A 24,589-nucleotide genomic window follows, 5' to 3' on the forward strand; every position below is an offset into this window, starting at 1 on the left:
TGTGTAACTGTTTAGAAAAGTGCTTGACATATACTTCTCACTAAATGTTAGGTACTACTAATATTATTTTTAATTAGTATAAGTTACCATGTAGCTTTCCTTAAAACCTTTGGAAACAAGATGAATAGCATGATATTCTTTGAGCTAAACTTTTTGGATTTCCTGCACTATGAATCAAAAAAGATATGTAACAGCAGTTCAAAGAGAAGGGATTTGCTCCCAGGTCAGCAGGATTAGGTTGTAGCTTGATAAAACATGAACATCTATAGAGAATCGATACTAGTCATGGCAGGAGTTGGTTATAGAAGTTTATGTTGTCTCTTACAGTCTTGGCCCCCTTAAACACTGTCCAGGGGTCAGGTGCTATTGTGCAGATCCCACCATTTCAGGGATGGTCTCCCTGGTAAGCAGAGTATGATAGCATTAAACATTTGATTTGAATACTGATGTCCTCTAATCCACAAAGCAACCTTCTGATTATAATTTGGCTTCCCAGGAGCTTCTCTGAATGGAGAGGCTGTATAGGCTAGACAACTGGAATTATCTGGTTGCATATCCAGTTGTAAGTCTCACTGGAAATCAGTATATTAGCTTTCTGTTTTTACATGTCAATCTTGGGAGCTTTATTAATCCAGGTCTGCCCTGGTTAATAGATCCATTCTCTGTCTTGACTAAGTGGGTAGCTGACCCTACAAAACTGAGAGTCAAATCCTGCATCATGATAGATTCATAAAGGTAATGTTCCCCTCATCAGTTTCTTGGGATATACCCCCTGCCTCTTTTAGATCACCACATCACTAGCTGCTTTAATTTGTTGACTTGAATTTTTTTTTTTAATTAAAAAAATTTTTTTACAATTTATTTTTGAGAGAGAGAGAGAGAGAGAGAGCACAGCCAGGGGAGGCACAGAGAGAGAAAGAGAGAGAGAGAGAGAGGGAGGGAGAGAGAGAATCTGAAGCATGCTCTAGGCTCTGAGCTGTCAGCACAGAGCCTGATGTGGGGCTCATACTCACAAGCTGTGAGATCATGACCTGAGCCGAAATTGGATGCTTAACCGCTCAACTGACTGAGCCACCCAGGCACCCCTGGCTTGCATTTTCTTTATTGGAATTTCCATATATGTGGCAGAAGTGGCAATTCTTCACTATCCTTATTGCCAGTTCGCTGAAGAGAGGTGGAACATTACAACTTTTACTCTTCCCTAAATCCCTGGGCCAGCCTGGCATGATCAAGAACCCATTGTGTGGTGAGCAAGAAATGTAATCACTGATTGTAGAAGCTTACTCCATGGAACTATTGTTTTAGGACAAGCCATCTTAGGGCAGATAGGGCTGAAAGGAACCTTAAATATGAGCTAGTCTATATCTCTTGTTTTATTAGTGGGGAAATAGAGACTACTTGCCAAGGGCCATGTGTCTTTGTGCTCTAAGGCTTGACTATATTGGCCGAGACTTGTGACCTGTCAGTAACATTCTTCCTAGCACCAGACTTCTCTAACTAGTACAAAAATTTAACTGCCAAAAGGCACTTTTATTTCCTATAGTTCAGGCAACATTTCTCCCCTTGTTATATACCATTGAAATCCAGGTTTGCATTTGAAATACAAATTCATCACAGATTTTAGGCTATGCCTTTAAGTGAATCCTTTGTAGCCTGATTGTGTCTTTTTGACCACTTTGTAGGTAGATTTCATGGCAACTACTTGGATCTACTTTATGTATGTATGTATGTATGTATGTATGTATGTATGTATGTATTTAAGAAGCCTATAGGGTGGGCAGGTCCTTCCCAACTGCTGTAGGGCCTCATCAGCCAGCCTGGCAAGAGGCTTCAGAGCTGGTGCCCACACCCCTCAGTTGCCCATGTGGATAGAGATGCTGAATTTGTCATGTTGGGTCTTTTTTTTTTTTTTTTAACTCTACATCTCAAATTGTAGACATGTGATTTCATGATCTAATAATAAACTTCAATAGTACCTTTTAAAATAATAATTACATTATTATATTCCAATTATAATATAAAAATTTTCACATTAACATTAGAATATTCTTTTTAAAAATTTTAGTCATGTTTATTTTAATCACAGTAGAAATCTCTATTCTAAATATTTTTCTTTCTTTGCCTCCTTCTCCTCCTCCTTCTACGTGTCCTTTAAGCTTTTTCTAATGGCAAAACTATCTGTTTTTTTACATTTTTAAAAATTTTATTTTTTTAATTTACATCCAAATTAGTTAGCATATAGTGCAACGATGATTTCAGGAGCCCCTTACCCATTTAGCCCATCCCCCTCCCACAACCCCCCCAGTAACCCTCTGTTTGTTCTCCATATTTAAGAGTCTCTTATGTTTTGTCCCCCTCCCTGTTAATGGCAAAACTATCTTATAGCTTAATATTACTTTTTACATACATTAAGAAAAAATTGAGTAGCAATTTACAAATGGATATACATTTTTTCTCATAATGCATCTTTACATATTTCTAAGAGGAAAGTGAGGCAGAAAATGTGAATTAATTAAACACAAAATGCTTTAATGTACATGCTCAGATGGTTAGTCAAGGAGTACTTCCTAGAAGTGTGTTTTGAACAAGATTTTAAGAGAATCTTATATATAGATATACACCGGTGAAAAAGAAAGGTTCAGAAAGAAGGGAAGTAAAAGAAACAAATTATGCATTGGGGAGCTATATCAGAAGAAGGGAGAATGGATACTAATAAAAACAAGATGTCCATTGCAGGATGGTTAAGCAAGCTCTTAACTGGAATGGATAAGGAATGTTGGGAAGCAATGATTGGTAATGTTACTGGGATGTAGATTCACAATCTTGCTACCCACATTTTGCATGAATACTTGGCTAGATTCTGAGGGAAAACCAAAGAGCCGAGAGAGACAGTGCTTAACCTGTCAGGACTTACATTCTTGCTGATGAGACAAGGCTACTGAAGGCAGAGAAGGAGCCTTGATAGCCGGTAAGGGCAGCATGGATTTTATATGGTGTATGATGGAAGGAGCCTTTGCTGATTCTCATGTATCATCCTGCCTCTGTCATCTGCTCTGGAGCAAGAGGTCTGAGATGGGAAATATCACATTGAGCAGGTGACTAGGTTTCAAAAATCAATTTTTGTCGCTATATATAATCAATTAGCAAAAGAACTTTTCCCCCCGACACAAAACTCTTTAGAACCATTTTAGGAAAAAACCAAAAAAGGGCTGCCTAAAGTCTTCTATCCATGATTAACAGTTAATGGAAAATCACTGGTTTACTTATGCAGACAGTACTTAATGTCAGTAGCTTCAGGCTGTTTTCCAATTTTACAGTAAATTTTTATACCGAAACCAGTTTAGGAAGCTATTTAGTCCATGGGCTTTTCTTTTTGGGGGAAAGATGATGTGGGTAGACTAGAATGATGGCATTTCCTTTTCCACATCAGCAAGGTACTAATGGCCAATATCAGCAAGGTACTAATGGCTCCATTTTGATACCGTCACTCTCAAAATAGATCAAGTTGCTTATGGAAACATTTTGGATTATGTTAAAAGTAGTGTAGCTTTATAATAGTTGAGCTGGTAAATAATGCAGGGTTTGCTTTTAGAGTATCAGTTTATCTCCGATCTTGGATCAGACCTAAGAGAGAAAGTCTCCAGATTTTTGTTTGCTATCTAATAAGGCCTCTGGTAGTTGGTCTCATGTGGTAGAAATACAGATTTTATTTTTTTCCTTTCTTCTTCTTCTTCTTCTTTTCATCTGCCTCTTTGGTACTTGCTAACTTCTCCATGATTTCCACTCTCTCTACTGGCATTCCAAGGGGAGGCCTTCTGAGGTCCTTGGTTTCCTGGAATGACATTTGAGGCATATTCAAGTGCCTTACGACATTCCTGGGTTTATGTGGGTTTTGACCTACGTGGATCGGTGGTAGGTCTCTGAAAGGCACCAGCACAAAAACGACAGGCACCCTGAGGTCTGGGGTCAGATTGGGTTGAGGTTGTCCATTAGCCACTTGAAAAGACTGTCCAGGAAAGACATTGTTTAAGAGATAGCTGTCTAAAGCTGCCTGAGCTTTTATGATCTGATTCTCTTTTGTCTGGGGAAGAACATCAGTGAAATACGGCCTCACTCCTGTTATGGCATTGATTTCATATGCGTTGTGCCTGTCAGCCTGTGCTCTCCCAGTTAAAATGGGCTGGAAAACAGTTGATCCTGAGACACCACTGACAAAGTTGTTGAGGAGAGAATGCCAAATGCTACCACTTATTGGGCTCAGAATGACCTGTGGCCATAAACTGGCCAGGCTCCGGAGAGCTTCGCGGTTCCAGGCCGAGGCAGGAAATTCAGGCTCAGTGTGATAGAGCTGAGAAAAGTAAATGCTAAGAGTAACATCTGGATACATTATTAAGAAATTGTACATTTTGCTGATGCAGCAGTGGTCGGCTTCATTACAAGGGGAGTTGCTGGAGTACAGAATGATATGCCTGATGGCGTTATTATTGCGTATGGCTGAGTCGAGATAACCATTCATCTCAAATAACATTGATTCTGGATGGGTGTTATTCCCGGTGCAACCGCTAGCGTGGCCCTTTTGCACCAGGCTTCCAGAGGAAGTTTTTAGTTCATAAAACGTGAGGTGCTTTGTTTGAGGATATGCTGGCCCATAAGGGAATCCAAAAATCTGATAAAATTCTGAATAGGGAACCCTTGCTTCTTCTCCTGTCCGGATATGGTAGGGACAGTTAGAGCAATCTAGAGAGAAGCTTAGCCAGTAATAAGGTTTTACAATTGTTCCATGATTTGCTAGGTATTCTTCATATAAGGGCTCCATTGCTAGTTTTATTGTCTTCTAGCTGCAACCCTAAACAAGGAAGAGAAATTATATATAAAAGCAGTGCAGGCAAAACGAAAGAAAATGCATTAACTTATTGAGCCATTACTATTTTTAATGCATTAAATGCGTTAACATTGAGCCATTTATTATTTTGAGCCATTAACTTATTTTTCTCTAAAGGAGGTAGAGTGCAATAGCTACAGAATCTTTGATTCTAGAACGTACTGATGTATATCCATAGATTAGAAAGCTCGGGATTCGTCTCTCTTCATTGAGAATCTTGAGGAGTGGGGAGGAAACAAAAAAGAAAGGCAAAATTATACCTTTATCTGTTTCATAGACCTGACTGAGGCAACAGAGCAAATGGGTTAACAGCGCAGGTTCTGGAGACAGACTGCCTTATTTCAAATCTGGGCTCTGTCGCCTACCAGCTTAGTGACTTTCTGCAAGTTGTTTACAGTTGGGAGTCACAGCTTCCTTGTCTGTAAAATGAGGGCAAGGGTAGTATCTACCTCCTAAGGTTTTCTCGAGGACCGAATGATGTAATCAATATAAAATGCTTTATTATGTGCATATGTATCATATTATTATACGAAGGACTCAATAAATATGAGCTGTGAGTAGTGGTAGTACAAATCCCAGGATTATCTAGATGATTCTTATTTATGAAAGTCTAAAGAAACAAGCAAGGGTTTTGCAATTTGTTCATAATGTTCTTCTTTTGTCTCTTTTCTGAATGATATTATCTAATTATCTGCATGGGTTTTGAGTGTGCCTGCATTTAAAATCAGCTATTTCTTCAGATCATTGGCAGTAAATGGGAGATAACTATCATTTTGGGAATGGGATCATGGGGTCTATTTTGCTTAATGGTAGAGACTTCTTGTAGGAATGATTATTCTTTGGGTCGTGAACACTTACTCATTGCCATCTGAGAGTTGTATTTCCAGTGGGTGGGTCTTGTTAGAACATTTTGGAAACTTTACCATTCTGGAAAGCACATATGGTCCTTTAGGATATTTCAAATAAATAGTTTCTGGGATGTTAAACCACAAAACTTAAGCTCTTTTAAGTTTTGTTTTGTTTTTCCTTTAAACAAAAATTTCTGTTACCATTATTCCCAAAGAGCAACCTAGGGCATTATAGTATAGTTTTAAGAACATTAAAAAATTTTTTTTAACATTTACTTATTTTTGAGAGAAAAGAGACAGAGTGTGAGCAGGAGAGGGGCAGAGAGAGAGGGAGACACAGAATCTGAAGCAGGCTCCAGACTCTGAGTTGTCAGCACACAGCCTGACGCAAGGCTTGAACTCACGAGCCATGAGATCATGACCTGGGCTGAAGTTGGATGCTTAACCGACTGAGCCATCCAGGCACACCAAGTTTTAAGAACATTAAAAAAACCCACCTTTTTGTTATACAAGTATTACATATTTCTTGTAGAATATTTTTTAAAATACTGATACTTGAAGGGAAAAATAAAAACTCATGCTGTTGTGTCTCAGTTTACATTCCCATAACTGTTTACGTGTCTCTTCCCTCTGATCTTTTTGCTACATGTGTTTGTTATGCACAACATAAATGAAATCATGTTTATACTTTGCTTTTTCACTTAGTATTATGTCATTAGCATTTCCCCGTGTTATTAAAAATTCTTCGAAAAACAGTATTCATGGCTAGTTAGTATTTTATTACACAGCTAATATGTAATCAAATATTCAGGTGTTTGCCTCTTTTATGATTATAAATAATGATTTGATGAACATTTCTGTAGATAAATAGTATTTTTCTTTTCTCTAGTGTAGATTACTAAGTATCGGCTCAAGCTTTGTCAGATTGATTCTTGGGAAGGTGTTCCAATTTTATTTCATTTCCTCCCTGTGATGTTTATCATTTATTGCTTCCTTTGCCGATTTGAGAAGTGAGCATCGGTATCCCTTTGTGGTTATAATTTGTACCTTTTCAGTTCGTTGTGAGGCTGAACACTTTTTCACACACTTATTGGTCTGTAGTATTTATTCTTCTGTGAAATACATTTGATTCCTAACCCCCCTTTTTGAGGTGTTCCTGACTGATTTGTAAGAACTCTTTATGTATTAAGAATATTAGCTGTTATAACTTTTGCAAGTATTTCACTTGGCTTATAGAGCCATTTAATTATGCTGGTGGCATTTTTAATTATATCAAATTTTACATTTTTATAAGGTCTAATCTTTAGCCTTAAGATTTAGTTTTTACTATTGTACTTAGAAAAGACTTCCCTATCAAAGAGGAGTTAAATCCCCATATATTTTTCTAGAATATATATCTTTTACATTTAACTCTCTGTCCAGGCAACAAAATGGACAAAGTAGAAAATTTAAATGAGATAAACTGACCATTATAAAACAAACAAAATGACACATTTTGTCATTTTAGAAGTACTTATTACAGCCTTTCATATGGAAGCACTTTGATCAACTTCTTTCTTTTTCAACCCATAACACCTCCGTTCCTGTTCTTTTGGTACAGCTGAAGCCTACAGAGTTCCTTTGCTAACCCTGTTCCGGGCAGAAAATATTTTAGGAGCCCCAGCCCTGCTGTGGATGGAATGTGACTTCACTCATGTCACCATTATCCTAACAGCGTGTATCGGCAGTAATTCTGGACACCACACACCCATCAAATTCCAGGTTTCTCCTAATCTGTCATGTCAATTTAATCCATAAGAGCAGGTAGCTGCCTCAGCTTCCTCCTCAGTGCTATATTTTCCTGATGCAACTGAATCCCTGCCCTGAGGCTTCCTAGACCTCATAACTTTTCCTCAGGGCCCTGCATTCTTCCTGTTTTGTCCTTGGCAATGAATCCATTACCTGGAGCCTGACATCATCTCCTGCTTGATCCTGAGCATTGTTTTCTCCCTGGATCTCCTCCTCTTTCAGCCTTACTCATCAGACTATATCTCTCTGAATATTAAACCTTGCTGAAACCCAACCCAAAGTCTCACTTGCTCCTGGTGACCTGGATGTGGTCTGCTGTTCAGTGGCACACCTGATATTCGAGTTACTACTCAAATGACAATTTCAAGTCATGCATGATTTGGGTAAGATGTTATAGAAGCAGTATCAAGAGGTCCTTTTCTGCCTTTGTGTTTTGGGGGTGGGTGGGATGGGTGGAGTTAACTATATGTAATGGTCCCAGAATTACCCTTATGGGAAGCATAAGTCTGTGCGTGTTTCAAAGTAAAGGCAGTATGGAAAGTCCTGATTGCTTTTCTAAGCACTCCTTTCTTTTTGCTCCCTCTCCCATTTTAGCCAGGAATGGTGCATTATTACTGTAAGGAGATCTTGAGGACTAGTGGCCTTTACATGTAATGGAGGGAGCTCTGGACTTTCATTCTTGCTAAATGGCTTTTTAGTGTTGACCAACTGTGGTTCTCTATTGGTGAAGTCTTCAATTTTTCAGAGGGTCTTTCTTTCTTTCTTTCTTTCTTTCTTTCTTTCTTTCTTTCTTTCTTTCTTTCTTTCTTTTAATGGAATGCTTCACGAATTTGGTGTTATCCTTGCACAGGGGCCATGCTAATCTTCTCTGTGTCATTCCCATTTTAGTATATGTGCTGCCAAAGTGAGCACCAGAGACTGTTCTTTGATCACCTTCATCTGAAGGGAAATGGGAAAGAACACCTGCCCCCCTTGAACTCTTAAGAGACTTTGTGGTGTATATCATCAGTTTGCCACTGATCACAGACTATCTTGTATTATTATCTTTTGGTATCTGCCCTTTCATTCTCCCCTTACCCAGGCAGGGGCCCTGTTCAGCCCATGGCCTACCTTAGGAATCTTAGTTGGTTCACAGGCCAGGTTGGCTAAGACTTGTCTCCCCAGCATCCTGTGTCCCCACTAGCTGGTCCATTTCCCCCCACGTTGGCTGTGCTTGGGAAAGGCGTGCTACCCTCTTAGAGCAGATCTACGGGCAGTAAGAAGCAGAGATCTACAGAACCCAGATCCTTGCTTCCGGTTTTGCGTAGCCCCTGGACTGCGGCCCTGGGACGACAGCCTTCCTTAACTTAACATAAATGAGACATACATGAGGACAATCTGCTCTCTCTTCATCCAGCTAGGGTTTAGTGAGTGCTGGTAAAGCACAGTTTGCACTGGAGTAATTGGAGAATGGAGTTTGCCCTTCCCAATCTGTGCACAATCTGTTAGCAGCTAAAAACAAATGTTAGCAGTTATAATTACCATCATTTTGTCTCCAGGCTTGGATCACATTCCAGGTGTTCTAGAAGATAGTCCGTTTCCTTTCTTTTCTCTTTTAAGTACCATGCCCTGTTTGAAGCGGCTTCAGAGGGCAATTGTGCTGTAAATCTTCACCTCCTGTATTGGTTCAGGACTCTTTCGTAGTTTGTGCCTAGTAGTTCCTTTGAACTTTGCTGTCCCAAGTTAGAAAGACCTTTCTGAGGTATGGCTGCCTCTAAGAACACTGTTGAATTGGTGCCATGGTAACGTTTGCAAAGCAGCTACTGCTAGGATACGGCTCTGACACTTATTACTTTATTTGCATTTCAAACCACCTGTTCCAAAGATGAAAATATACATGAATGCATATTCCAGTCTGGATAAAAGCATACTATCTGACTATTTAAGTGAACGTCTTGGTTTTTTTTTTTTTTTTTTTTTTTTTTTTTTCCTCCCTCTGGCTGTAAGAATCAAGCTCTGAAGTCATGCCTCTCAGAGTCTTTGTCCTGATCCAGAATAAGTGCCAGGCCTCATGTGTGGATATGGTTTGTTGGTTGTGTTGCCTATGGAGGCACAAGGGCCTTTTCTTAGGAGGCTTGCCCTTCTGGGAGAGGGAGGCACCTATGAAAGGGAGCAGAGACTTGATCTCCTCCAAAAGAGGTGCTTTTTACTACTAGGTCCACAATCCCTGGAGAGAAAGCTCTTCAGTTTGTCCAAACCTGAGTCATTATGTGCTAGTAGTCTCTCTCCTCTTACACATTCTCTGGGAGATCCTTCCTATTGGTATGTAGGTGGGTCCTTCCAGCTTAAGGCAAACTTTGCCTCCGGATCAGTTGTGGCCCTTTCTCCATAGTTAATGGAAGAGCCACTCCGCCTTTTCCCCTCTGTTCCCTTGCCTCCCTTCAACTCCACACCATCTCCTAGGACATTGAACTTGTTGGTAGTCATGATTCATTGTCTATGGCCTCTCCCGATTACTCCCTCTTTCCTCTTCCTCAGGCCACTTGAAGCAACCAGTGGTGATCACTATTGTGTATTTCCATTACCTACCACCAAAAAGTTCTTAAATATATACTATGCTGAAGATAGCCCATGAAGGATAATGGAAGCACCTAGAAGGCTTCCTGCAGCAGTGTCACCACTCTTAACTGGTTCCTCCATCAAACTCCCAGTCTCCACAACAGCAAGTGTCCTTTCTCCTCTAGGGGGCTCCTTCTAGTTTAGATGTTTCATGTTGATCTCTGCCTTTTAAGGGTCTCATGTGTATTCACTTAACTCCTCAGCTAGTTATTTGTCAGTTACATTGTCTTCCATGTTTTTTTTTTGGTGTGTGCTCACTGTTGTATCCCATTCCTTCCCCATGACTGGCCGCTGATCATGCCTTTGTCATTCTCACCTCCTGCCTCCATTTTCATAGTATCTCCTGAGTTTACAACTCAGCAAACTTGTAAATATAAAACCAAAATTTCATCTTTTATTTAACATTAATAATTGACATCCCATTTAAAAATATTACCTTAAAAATGAACCTCTATCCACTAGTATATTTACCAATTGCATTTTAGGTAATTTTAGGGATGGGTAATCCCTACGTAGCCACCATTTTTAAAAACAGCTCTATTGAGGGATAATTGAAAAATAAAAATTATGTATTAAATTTAGGGCGTACAACTTGAACTTTTTAAAAAAATTTTTTTTTTAACATTTATTTATTTTTGAGACAGAGAGAGAGCATGAACAGGGGAGGGTCAGAGAAAGAGGGAGACACAGAATCTGAAACAGGCTCCAGGCTCTGAGCTGTCAGCACAGAGCCCGATGCAGGGCTCGAACCCACTGACAGCGTTTAACAGACGGAGCCACCCAGGCGCCCCATCTTGATCTTTTGATGTATTTCTACATTGTGAAATGATTATAACAATCTAGCTAATAACATATCATATAGTTATCTTTTGGTGGGGGGTGCTGTATGAGAGCATTTAAGAGCTACCCTCTTAGCAAATTCAAGTATGCTATTATTATTAACTGTATTCACCATGTATTATTAACTGTAGTCACCATGCTGTTCATTAGATCTCTAGAACTGAGTCCTCTTGCATAACTGAAACTTTGTACCCTTTGACCAACATTACTCCATATCCTCTTTCCCCCAGCCCCTGGCAATCAACACTTTACTCTAAGCTTCTGAGTGTATTTTATTTTATTTTATTAAAAAAATTTTTTTTAATTTTATTTTTTATTTTTAAAAATTTACATCCAAATTAGTTGGCATATAGTGCAACAATGATTTCAGGAGTAGATTCCTTAATGCCCCTTACCCATTTAGCCCATCCCCCCTCCCACAACCCCTCCCGTAACCCTCAGTTTGTTCTCCATATTTGTGAGTCTCTTCTGTTTTGTCCCCCTCCCTGTTTTTATATTATTTTTGTTTCCCTTCCCTTATATTCATCTGTTTTGTCTCTTAAAGTCCTCATCTGAGTGAAGTCATATGATTTTTGTCTTTCTCTGACTGACTAATTTCACTTAGCATAATACCCTTCGGTTCCATCCATGTAGTTGCAAATGGCAAGACTTCATTCTTTTTGATTGCCGAGTAATACTCCATTGTATATGTATACCACATCTTCTTTATCCATTCATCCAACAATGGACATTTGGGCTCTTTCCATGCTTTGGCTATTGTTGGTAGTGCTGCTATAAACATTGGGGTGCATGTGTCCCTTTGAAACACCACACCTGTATCCCATGGATAAATGCCTAGCAGTGTAATTGCTGGGTCGTAGGGTAGTTCTATTTTTAGTTTTTTGGGGAACCTCCATACTGTTTTCCAGAGTGGCTGCACCAGCTTGCATTCCCACCAACAATGCAAAAGAGATCCTGTTTCTCCACATCCTCACCAACATCTGTTGTTGCCTGAGTTGTTAATGGTAGCCATTCTGACAGGTGTGAGGTGGTATCTTATTGTGGTTTTGATTTGTAGTTCCCTGATGATGAGTGATGGTGAGCATTTTTTCATGTGTCGGTTGGCCATCTGGATTCTTCTTTGGAGGAGTTTCTATTCATGTCTTTTGCCCATTTCTTCACTGGATTATTTGTTTTTTGGGTGTTGAGTTTGATAAATTCTTTATAGATTTTGGATACTAACCCTTTATCTGATATGTCACTTGCAAATATCTTCTCCCATTCTGTCGGTTGCTTTTTAGTTTTGCTGATTGTTTCCTTCGCTGTGCAGAAGCTTGTTATTTTGACGAGGTCCCAGTAAGTTCGTTTTTGCTTTTGTTTCCCTTGCCTCCGGAGATGTGTTGAGTAAGAAGTTGCTGTGGCCAAAATCAAAGAGGTTTTTGCCTGCTTTCTCCTCGAGGATTTTGATGGCTTCCTGTCTTACATTTAGGTGTTTCATCCATTTTGAGTTTATTTTTGTGTCTGGTGTAAGAAAATGGTCCAGGTTCATTCTTCTGCATGTCGCTGTCCAGTTTTCCCAGAACCACTTGCTGAAGAGACTGTCTTTATTCCACTGGATATTCTTTCCTGCTTTGTCAAAGATTAGTTGGCTCTACATTTGTGGGTCCATTTCTGGGTTCTCTATTCTGTTCCATTGATCTGAGTGTCTGTTCTTGTGCCAGTACCATACTGTCTTGATGATTACAGTTTTGTAGTATAGCTTGAAGTCTGGGATTGTGAAAAAAAAAATTTTTTTTAATGTTTATTCATTTGCTGAGAGAGAAAGAGAGAGACAGAGTGTGAGTGGGGGAGGGGCAGAGAGAGAGGGAGACACAGAATCCAAAGTAGGCTCCAGTCTCTGAGCTGTCAGCACAGAGACTGACATGGGCTTGAACTCACAGACTGTGAGATCATGACGTGAGCTGAAGTTGGCCGCTCAACCGATTGGCCACCCAGGCGCTCCTATGAGTGTATTTTAGATTCCACATATAAATGACATTATACAGTGTGCGTCTTTCTGTTTCTGGCTTATTTCATGAAACATAACGTCCATCAGGTTCATCCACGTTGTGGCAAATGCCAGGATTTTTTTTTAAAGGCTGAATATTCCATTGTATGTATATACCACATCTTCTTTCTTCATTCATCTGTCTATGGACATTTAGGTTGTTTCCATATTTTGACTGTTGTGAATAATACTGCAATGAATATGGGAGTGCAGATATTTCCTTGGGATACTGATTCGTTCTTTTGGATAAATACCCAGAAGTGGGATTGCCAGATCACATGGTAGTTTATTTTTAATTTCTTGAAAAACTGCCATATTGTTTTCCATAATGGCTCTACCAACTTACATTCTCACAGTATAGAAGGGTTCCCTTTTCCATGTCATCACCAACACTTTGTTATCTTTTGTCTTTTTTTTAACGTTTTTAATGTTTATTTATTTTTGACAGAGAGAGAGACAGAGCATGAGCGGGGGAGGGGCAGAGAGAGAGGAAGACACAGAATCCGAAGCAGGCTCCAGGCTCCAGGCTCTGAGCTGTCAGCATAGAGCCCGATGTGGGGCTCGAACCCACAGACCGTGAGATCATGACCTGAGCTGAAGTCAGACGCTCAACCAACTGAACCACCCAGGCGCCTCTCTTTTGTGTTTTTGATAATAGCCATCTGAACAGGTGTGAGGTGATATTTCGTTGTGGATTGGATTTACATTTCCTTACTGATTAGATTATTTGGTTTCTTTTTGCTATTATATATGTTCCTTATATATTTTGACTATTAGCCCCTTATCACATACGTTGTTTGCAAATGTTTTCTGCCATTCTGTTGGTCATACGTTGTTTGCAAGTGCTTTCTGCCATTCTGTAGGTCATTTGTTGTTTGCAAATGCTTTCTGCCATTCTGTAGGTTGCCTTTTCACTTTGCTGATTAAGTTTCTTTAGCCTTGCAGAAGCTTTTAAGCATCATGTTGTCCCACTTGTCTATTTTTGCTTTTGATGCTTTCACTTTTGGTGTCATATTCAAAAATTTATCACCAAGACCAATGTCGAGAACGTTTTTCCTATGTTTTCTTTTTTAGTAGTTTTACAGTTTCAGCTTTTGTTTGTCTTTAATCCATTTTGTGTTGGTTTTTGTATATGGTGTGATATAAGAGTCCAGTTTTACTCTTATGCATGAGCCACCATTTTTACTACATCTGTTGGGTATAGGAAAATTCCAAAGGAAGATCCACTTTGCAAAACTCCATTTGGATTGCACAGAATGATTTTGAAAACGGAATTTAACCACAAGGAAATGAAGGACCTTGAACATGGGGTTCTTTCTCACAATTCTTATTGCTAAGTTGACATGCACAAAAAAGGAAAACTTTGAAGAAACATCTATTCCCCCAAACAGACTCCTTTCTTCTGTCTTCCTTTGTTACCTTGCCATTTTTCATTGTCATTCAGATGAGTTATGATGTATATTATCTATATCAAAGTAATATGCCATTATAATGAAAAAGCTTTACAAAGGCAAAACTCTCTTACATGGACATGTATATATATATATATATATATATATATATATATATATATATTTTTTTTTTTTTTTTTTTTTTTTACATGGACATATATTTTTTAAAAGAGCTTTACTCAGTTTAACATCCAAAAGTTGTTTCTAATCTACGTTCTGGCATCCCACCTTGGGATACATCTAACTAAGATGGCTTATATGTTGCTAGTTGCTGTCTGTAAAGTGATTTTAATAATTTGTTTTATTGCCCGTTTTCTTACTTTAATTTGAGTGTACTGTGCCCAATTAATTCTATAATTCACTGCTTTCATAGCGGTTTGGTTGACACTGAATAATAATGCCCACATTCATGTAGCAGTCAGAAATTCTCTAAACTGAAGGAAGAAAGCAAGCATGAAATAAAGAAGAACAGAGAATTCAGTAGATTTCATGGGGCCCACTAAGGAATTAGGTAGGAAAAATGGGATAAGACAAGTGTCAGAGTTGAGAGGAAAAGACAAAAAAAGCAAAGGATGAATGTCCTAGCTTGGGATTAGAAGCAGAAAGGCCACAAGGTGGCAGCACAGTCTTAACAGTGGGAAACTGTCTCTTGGACAACCCTTAATTTGCTAAAACCACATGCTTGCAGAATTCTTCCATGTTGGTTTCCCCCTTTATCCTAGCTAACACCAACAAATGTTTAGAATCAAAGGTAATCCTTAAAACTCAAGCTGAGGAAAAGTGCATGGTAAAGGCACCATCTTTACTCCCAGAATCTGAACAGATGCTCTAGAAAAGCTTTCAAACTATCTGTGGGGAAGACCCAATTTAAGTTGACACACCATCATATACTAATCATTTTGTGAAATTCAATGAAAGTGATTTTATAGAAAAATGAACAAGAAAGATGTACAAATCATAAGCTCATTTTAAAAAGAAGTCGTTAGGGGCGCCTGGGTGGCGCAGTCGGTTAAGCGTCCGACTTCAGCCAGGTCACGATCTCGCGGTCCGTGAGTTCGAGCCCCGCGTCGGGCTCTGGGCTGATGGCTCAGAGCCTGGAGCCTGTTTCCAATTCTCTGTCTCCCTCTCTCTCTGCCCCTCCCCCATTCATGCTCTGTCTCTCTCTGTCCCAAAAATAAATAAACGTTGAAAAAGAGGCAGCCAGCTTGTGAGCTGTAGTTTGCCAATTAAAAAAAAAAAAAAGAAGTCGTTAAAAAATAAATAGATCAAAAGATCTAAAAGTTTTAAATCACATTTCGGTAAATGGAAATGGAACGCTTGTCTAATTTTGCTTGTGTTGCTTGTGCTTTTGATGTCGTATCCAAGAAATCATTGCTAAGACCAATGTTCTGAAGCTTTTCCTGTCTATTTTCCTCTAGGAGTTTTATGGTTTCAGATCTTATGTTTAAATCTTTAATACATTTTAGGTTGTGTGTGTGTGTGTGTGTGTGTGTGTGTGCATGGTATAGGATAAGGGTCCAATCTCATTCTTGTGCATATGGGTGTTCAGTTTTCCTAACACCTTTCGTTGAAGAGACCATCCTTTTCCTATTGTGTAGTCTTGGCACCCACATCAAAAATCATTTGACTGTATGGGTGTGGGTTTATTTCTGGGCTCTTTGTTTTGTCCCATTTGTCCATATGTCTATCTTTATGTAAATATAAACAGAACAAATATAACATAGGAAAAAAGAAAAAAATACCAAAACTGTACATGTTGTTTCTTGAAAGTATATGTACAGATGACTAATAAGAGAATCACTATTGCTGTTATTATACTCTAGTTATATTAAACAAAAAAAATTGAGGGATATAATACATATATGTTTTCAGTGTCCTATATATACACATTTTATGAGAATCATATAGATCCGCTTATAAAATTTTTATTGTGACCAACCAACTGGCTTTTTGCTTGTTACTTTATTGAATCTAGGCCCAGTCGATGATAACACTATTTGCAGGATATAAAATATATCCAAACTGATTCTGTGTTTGTTTTGGTAGCATTATAATAGGGACAGCCAGTTTCAAGAGGTATGTTGGTAGGAGTAGAGGAAGAGATTTTAAAACAATTTCACAAGCTCAAGGTATTCATTTTTAGCAGTTTTAAAAAACAAAGCGAGTGGTACTGTATTTTCAAAATTCATCAGTAGCCAGTTCCAACAATTTATCCTATAAGGTTATATTAAATTTCAGTTATCTTTCAATGAAAGGACTAGTTGATGGTCCCATGAATTTCCTATGCATAGATACTCTATCAAAATTATTATGTGTTGCATTGATGATAGTCGTGAAAATTACAAGACATGATATAACAATCTCTGGAAACTCTGTCGTTCCACAGTTGTAATACTTATTTTGACTTTCAGTCATCTGCTATTGAAAAACATGTTGGATTTCTTCCTTGTTTGAAAATATTGAGATTGTTAACATGTGATTTCAGACAAATAGGCAACTGACTGTCTAATATACTTTATCTTTAAAAAGTTGGGCCCAAACTAGTTTCTTGCCCGAAGTAGCTCTGAGAGTTTATTCAATAATTCAAACATTCTCTACACAACTTTCCCCCTGGATAACCATTGTCCCTAGCATGGGAAGCAGTTGTTGGTGATCGGCTTCCATATTATCACATAAACAGAATAATTTAAAATGTAGTACATTAACCTTTATGTAATTCATAGTTTTTACTGTGTAAAAACACATTGATTATTTCAACTTTTTCGACTTTTTTTTTTCATAGTACGATTTTCCTGATGAAGGAAATAATGTGTTGCTTTGCATTCTGGCTCAAGTTTCTTAACCTGAGCAATTATTCTAGAACTTTCTCCCATGATTTAAACTCTAAATCACTTTTCTGATATAAATCATCCAGGGTCATCTCTAAAAGTTTCTAAATATTTACTGTCAATTTCTGTACTTACATCGTTCACCCTGGTAACAGTTTATAAATGCACACAGGTCACAGACTCAGCTTTGAATGACATTGCTCTCATGTACTTCTTCCATTTGATTTGTGACTATTAGGTAGTGACTCTACTTAACTAAATTCACTAAATTTTATTTAAGTTAATTCCTCTGGCTATCTTATAATATAAATGATAAAGAATTTAAGGGGTGATTGGTTGGCTCAGTTGGTTAAGCGTCTCGCTCTTGATTTCAGCTCAGGTCATGGTCTCATGGTTCCGTGGATAGATCCCTGCGTTGGGCTCTGGGCTGGCAGCACCGAGCCTGCTTGGGATTCTCTCTCTCTCTCTCTCTCAAAATGAATAAGTAGCCATTGAAAATAAGTAAATGATAAATAATTTAAATGAAAATATTATTTGTTAAGTAGAGATTAACAGTTACTGAATGCCTACTTTGTGCCAAAAATTTTACATGCCTTACATCCCTGAGAGGTGCCTATTATTTCAATTTCCATTTTACAGGTTAGGAAACTGAGGTTCAAAGTGTTGCTCAAGACGACATAGCTAATAATTGGTAGAGCTGGGATTTGAACCCAGAGCACTCTAAAACTCTTTTCTTTATTCCATAACCCCTCGATCATGTCCTACTTTTTGAGCAAAAAAAAAAAAAGTCGAATTTATGTTCTAGCTTTAAGATAAATGGGAAAAATCAAATTTCAAAAGTGAGACAATGATAAAGTCAAGAAAGAGAAACAAACATAATAAAAGTATGTCATGATGAGATGATAAAAACAACTGAAAAATGTTTCTGTCAGGAGAAAAGAACATTTTTTTAAAAACCAAATTCATTGAGGCATAATTTACACCCATTCTAAGTGTGCAGTTCTATGAGTTTTGACATATGTATATATTCATGTTACTCCCATTACAATAAAAATAAAAAACAGTTCCATCAAGCCCCAATTTTCCTTGGGCCCCTTTCTTCCCCATCAATCACCCTTCCTAATGGCTCTAAAGAAGTATTATCATTTTGCTGTTAATATAGATTTATTATTTTTAACTTAATATATTTTTAATTTATTTTTTATAAATTTTTTTAATGTTTATTTATTTTTGAGAGACAGAGACAGAGTGTGAGTGGGGGAAAGGCAGAGAGGGAGACACAGAATCTGAAGCAGCTCCAGGCTCTGAGCTGTCAACACAGAGCCTGACACAGGTCTTGAAACCACAAGCCATGAGATCATGACCTGAGTTGAAGTTGGACGCTTAACTGACTGAGCCACCAAGGTGCCCCAGATTGGATATGTTTTTTTCCCAAGTTTCACATACATGAAATCATAAAGTATGAATTCTGGCATCTTTCATTTGTTGCTCAGCACATTTTTGAGATTCACCCACGTGATTGTGTATATCAGTAGCTTGTTACTTTTTAATAGTGAGTAATATTTCATTGTATAGATATGCTATAATTTATCTGTTCATTTGTTGATGGACATTTGTATTGTTTCTAATTTGGGGCTATTATGAAAAAGATGCTCCGAACATTCATGTCGAAGTCTTTGTGTGGACATATGTTTCTATTCCTCTTAGACAAATACTAAGAGTGGAATTGCTAGGTTGCAAGATAAATGCATCTTGACTTTCTAAAAACCGTCAAACTGTTTTCCAAAGTAGTTTATTGTTTTAAATTCCCAGTAGCAACATACGAGCATTCCAGTTATTCTACATCCTTGATAACACTTGGTATTGTCAGTGAAAGGAAGCATTTGACATCAACTTAGAAAGACTAGTTTCTTTCTAGCTTGCCATTTGACAGGAAGGGAGTACACAGTGGATGGGATTCTGTAGTACTTCTGTTTCTTCATTTGCATAACTAACCCCCAATAAATCTCCAAGGGCACCGTGCTTATCAAGAAATATGATATTTGGCTTCTCACTGCTTTCAGCTCCTCTTGTGCCAGTTTCTTCCAAGTGAAGTCACTGATAGTGCTGAGCTGAGCTCAGTCCAATCTCATCCTTCAGTTAGTACTAGAGTCTGTGGAAGCGGAGAGAAAATATTATGGCCATGGACACAATAGGTAGAGGATATGGTGAGCTCTGAAAATCCTCTTAAGTGCTTGCTGTTAAGAAGTCTGTTGTCAGTCTAATTGTTTCTTTGTAGATATTACCTTTTCTCTGGTGACTTTTAAGACCATTCCTCGCCTTTTATGTTTTATAGTTTTAACATGTGTTTAAGTACGGAGTTAGTTTTATTTCTCCTGCTTGAAATCCAAGTTTGGTGATTCTTATTTTTCATGAATTCTGGAAAACACTTAGCCATTATCTCTTGAAGTATTTGTATCCTCCATTGTCTCTTTTCTCTTCTTTTGGAACATCGATTAGTTATATATGGAAACTTCTTACAGAACTCTTAATTTTCTGCTGTAATTCCTATTATTCATCTGTCAATACTGCATTCTATGTATTTTCTCCAGATCAATCATCTAGTTTTCTGCTTTTCTCTACAAGTCTGTTAATATGCTATTTAATCCACTTAAATTTGGGGAGCCTGGGTGGCTCAGTCGGTTAAGCATCTGACTTCAGCTCAGGTCATGACCTCATCATGGTTCATGAGTTTGAGCCCTGTGTCTGGCCCTCTGCTGTCAGTGGAGAGCCTGCTTCTGGATCCTCTGTCCCCCTCTCTCTCTGCCCCTCCCCAGCTCATTCTCTCTTTCACTCTCAAAATAAATAAATAAACATAAAAAATATATACAATCCACCTAAATTTAATCCATTTATTGGTTTATTTTTTTAAGTCACTGAATATAGAATGGCTCAAATTAACAACTCAGGCAACAACAGATGTTGGTGAGGCTGTGGAAAAAGAGGATCTCTTTTGCATTGTTGGTGGGAATGCAAACTGGGGCAGCCACTCTGGAAAACAGTATGGAGGTTCCTCAAAAAATTAAAAATAGAACTACCCTACGACCCAGCAATTGCACTACTAGGTATTTATCCAAAAGATACAAAAATGCTGATTCAAAGGGGCACATGCACCCCAATGTTTATAGCAGCACTATCCACAATAGTCAAGGTATGGAAAGAGCACAAATGTCCATTGACTGATGAGTGGATAAAGATGTGGTATATATATATACACTGGAATATTACTCAGCAATCAAAAAGAATGAAATCTTACCATTTGCAACAACGTGGATGGGACTAGAGTGTATTATGCTAAGCGAAATAAGTCAGTCAGAGAAGACAAATATGATATAATTTCATTCATATGTGGAATTTAAGAAACAAAACAGATGAACATAGGGAAAGGGAAGCAAAAATAAGATAAAAAGAGAGAGGGAGACCAACCATAAGAGACTCTTAAATACAGAGAATAGGGGCACCTGGGTGGCTCAGTCAGTTAAGCATCCGACTCTTGGTTTTGGCTCAGGTCATGATCTCACAGTTCATGAGTTCGGGCCCTGCATCGGGCTCAGGGCTGGCAGCATGGAGCCTGCTTGGGATTCTCTCTCTCCCTCTCTCTTTGCCCCTCCTCTGCTCATGTGCTGTCTTTCTCTCAAAATATAAATGAACATTACAAAATTTTTTTTAAATAAATAAAAACAATAGAGAACAAACTGAGGGTTGCTGGTGGGGTGTTGGGTAGGGGATTTGGGCTAAATGGGCAATGGGCATTAAGGAGGGCACTTATTGGGATGAGCACTGGGTGTTATATATAAGTAATGAATCACTAAATTCTATTCCTGAAATCGTTATTACGCTATATGTTAACTAACTTGGATTTAAAAAAGAAAAGCCACTGAATATATACATATATTACATTGTATGTATATAATTTCTAGAAGCTTTATTTTGTGCCTGTATTTTTCTCCATTTTCATATTTTTTACCTTTTTAATCTTTAATTATTTTAAATATTCTTATTATATAGTTTGTAAGAAATACTTCTATTATTTAATGTTCTTGGGAATTTAACTCTGCTTTTTGTTATTTCTGCCTGCTCTCGCTCGTGGTGAATTGTTCCTTTGGGTGTTGTAAAATTTTGTTTTTTAAGTCATGCTCGGTGGGGATCCTGTGTGGTCTGCAATGAAGATATGCTCCACAACAGTGGTTCTTAATCTTTGCTGCACATTAGAATCACCTAGTGAACCTTTAAAAATTAGAATGGCAGCTTGAACCCCAGACCAGTTAACTCAAATACTATGAGTATGAGACTTACATATTAGCGTTTTTAAAGCTCCATAGTCATAAAAAACGAACAAGCAAACAAACAAAAAACTTTGCAGTCATGGTTGAGAACCACTGCTCTAGAAGAATTTGCCCTTAATTTTTAGGCACTACAAGTGTGTTTCTAGCCCTGGATCACCTTAATATCAATTTCTCATCTCTGGGTTCCTGAACTATGTAAGTAGTATACATTTTTTTTTAACAGTAGAAAAACGTTTTAAATGTAGAGAATCAACAAAGCCAATTTGATATTTGTTTTTGGGGGTTTCCCCCAATTTTATGGATAAACATAATTGTATATATTTAAAGTGTAAAAAGTGATGATTTTATGTACATATGCATTATGGAGGGATTACCAAGATCAAGTTAATTAACACGTTCATCACCTCACATAGTTAACTCTGGGGTTTTGTTTATTTATTTTTGTGGTGAGAATGCTTAAGGTCTAATGTCAGCAACTTTCAAGAACATAAGTATACAATACCATATTATTAACTATAGTCACCATGCTGTACATCAGAACTTATTCAACTTATAACTGAAAGTTTGTGCCCTTTGACCTACATCTTTCCATTTATCCCTCCCCCCAACCCTTGGTAACCTCCATTTTATTCTGTTTCTATGAAATAAGGTTTTACTTTCTTTCCTTTTTCTTCTTCTTCTTTTTTTTTTCTTTAAGATTCCACATATAAGTAATACCACACAGTGTTGGTCTTTGGCTTATTTCACTTAGCATAATGCTCTCAAGGACCATCCATATTGTTGCAAATGGCAAGATTTCCTTTTTTTAATGGCTGAATAATATTGCACTGAATATATACTCCACGTTTTCTTTATCCATTTATCTATTGATGGACATTAAGTTGTTTCTATATCTTGGCTGTTATAAGTAATGCTGCAATGAACATGGGAGGGCAGATATCTCTTCAAGATACTGATTTCAGTTTTGTGGATATATACCCAGGAGTGAGATTGCTGGATCATGTGGTAATTCTATTTTTAATTTCATGAGGAACTGCTATACTGTTTTCCATAATGGCTGCATCAATTTGCATTTCCACCAACAGTGTATAAGGATTCCCTTTTCTCCACATTCTCATCAACATTTGTTGTCTTTTGTCTTTTTGATAATAGCCATCTTAACAGGTGTGAGGTCATATCTTATTGTGGTTTTGATTTGCATTTCCCTGATGATTCGTGGTGTTGAACACCTTTTCATGTGCTTATTAGCCATTTGTTTGTCTTTGGAAAAATGTCACTTCAGATCTTTTGTCTATTTTTAAACTGGATTATATGCTTTTATGCTATTGAATTCCGAGTTCTTTATATATTTTGGATATTAACTCCTTGTCAGGTATATGGTTTGTGAATAATTTCTCCCATTCTATGGGTTACTTTTTTAACTTATTGATTGTGCTTTTACTGTGCAGAAGCTTTTAGTTTAATGTAGTCTCACTCGTTTATTTTAGTTTTTGTTGCCTGTGTTTTTGGTGTCTTATCCAAAAACTCACTGCTAAGGCCAATGTCAGGGAGTTTTTTCCTGATGTTTTCTTTTAGGAATTTTATGGTTTTAGGTTTACATTTAAGTCTTTGATACATTTCCGGTTAACTTTTATGGGTAGAGTAAGATAGAGGTCTGGTTTCATGTGGCTGTCTAGTTTTCCCAACACCATTAAGAGACTGCCCTTTCCCAGTGTGTGTTTTGGTGCCCTTGTCAAAAATTAGTTGACTGTATATGCATGGCTTATTTCTAGGCTTTTTATTCTGTTCCATTAGTTTATGTGCCAGTACCGTACTCTTTTGATTACTGTAGCTTTGTAATATAAATTGAAATCAAGAAGTTTGATGCCTCCAGCTTTATTCTTCTTTCATAAGATTGCTTTGGCTATTCTGGGTCTTTGTAGTTTCATATAAATTTTAGGATATTTTTCTATTTCTGTGAAAAATGCCATTGGAATTTTGATAGGGATTGCATTGAATTTGTAGATCACTTTGGGTAGTATGGATGTTTTTTAAAGAATATTAATTTTTCCAGTGCAAGAACATGGAATATCTTTCCATTTATTTGTGTTTTTTTTTTCAGTTTCTTTAATCAATGTCTTGTAGTTTACAGTGTAGAGGTCTTTAACCTTTTTGGTTAAATTTATTCCTAAGTATTTTATTGTTTCTGATGCTATTATAAATGGGATTGCTTTTTTAATTTTATTCAGATATATTGTTGTTAGTGCATAGAAATGCAAATGACTTGTATGCTGATTTTGTATCCTGCTCCTTTACTGAATTCATTTATTAGTTCTAACAGGCATTTTTGTGTGGAGTTTTTACGGTTTTCTACATAGAACACTATGTCATCTGCAAACAGAGATAATTTTACTTCTTCATTTCCAATCTAGATGCCTTTTATTTCTTTTTCTTGCTTAATTGCTGTGGCTAGGATTTGCAGTACTATGTTGAATAGAAGTGGTGAGAGTGGGCAGTCTTGTGTTGTTCCTGATTTTAGAGGAAAGGCTTTTAACTTTACCATCGAGTATGATATTAGCTGTCGATTTGTCATATGTGGCCTTTATTTTGTTGAGGTGTGTTCCTTCTATTCCTAATCTGTTGAAGACTTATGAAAGGATGTTGAATTTTGTCAAATGCCTTTCTGCATCTATTGAAATGATCATGTAATTTTTATTCATCATTCTGTTAATGTGGTATATGACATTGACCTATATATGTTGAATTATCCTAGCATTCCAGGGATAAATCCCAGTTGATCATGGGGTATGACCCTTTTAATGTGCTAATTTGCTAGTATTTTATTATGAATATCCACATCTATATTCATCAGGGATATTGGATTATAATTTTCTTTTCTGATAGTGTCCTTGTCTGGCTTTGGTATCAGGGTAGTGCTGAAAATGTTTCTTCCTCTTCAGTTAGGTAGTATAAATTTGAACCTTATGTTTGAAGATGCTTCCCCCCTCCAACCCCCCAAGAGTC

At 37.6% G+C, this 24,589-nt stretch overlaps 2 protein-coding genes and 1 non-coding gene across 4 annotated transcripts in view; 1 reads left to right on the plus strand and 2 right to left on the minus strand.

The window, feature by feature from the left end:
• RGL1 (ral guanine nucleotide dissociation stimulator like 1) overlaps window positions 1-24,589 on the plus strand; it is a 266,263-nt gene that overhangs the window by 7,952 nt on the left and 233,722 nt on the right. The gene's annotated exons all lie outside the window — the stretch shown is intronic.
• Window positions 2,509-9,385, minus strand: APOBEC4 (apolipoprotein B mRNA editing enzyme catalytic polypeptide like 4). The gene is made up of 2 exons (XM_045452661.1): window positions 9,040-9,385; window positions 2,509-4,846 (listed from the first exon to the last, which is right to left on the minus strand). Exon 2 carries the CDS (start codon window positions 4,814-4,816, stop codon window positions 3,707-3,709), a length of 1,110 nt encoding a protein of 369 aa, XP_045308617.1. The 5' UTR covers window positions 4,817-4,846; window positions 9,040-9,385; the 3' UTR covers window positions 2,509-3,706.
• LOC123587043 lies at window positions 8,325-8,430 on the minus strand. Its single transcript, XR_006707113.1, has one exon. It is a non-coding gene; the product is annotated as a U6 spliceosomal RNA (small nuclear RNA).

Source organism: Leopardus geoffroyi, chromosome C3 (genome assembly GCF_018350155.1).
Source record: "Leopardus geoffroyi isolate Oge1 chromosome C3, O.geoffroyi_Oge1_pat1.0, whole genome shotgun sequence".
In the NCBI taxonomy this organism is placed as follows: domain Eukaryota; kingdom Metazoa; phylum Chordata; class Mammalia; order Carnivora; family Felidae; genus Leopardus; species Leopardus geoffroyi.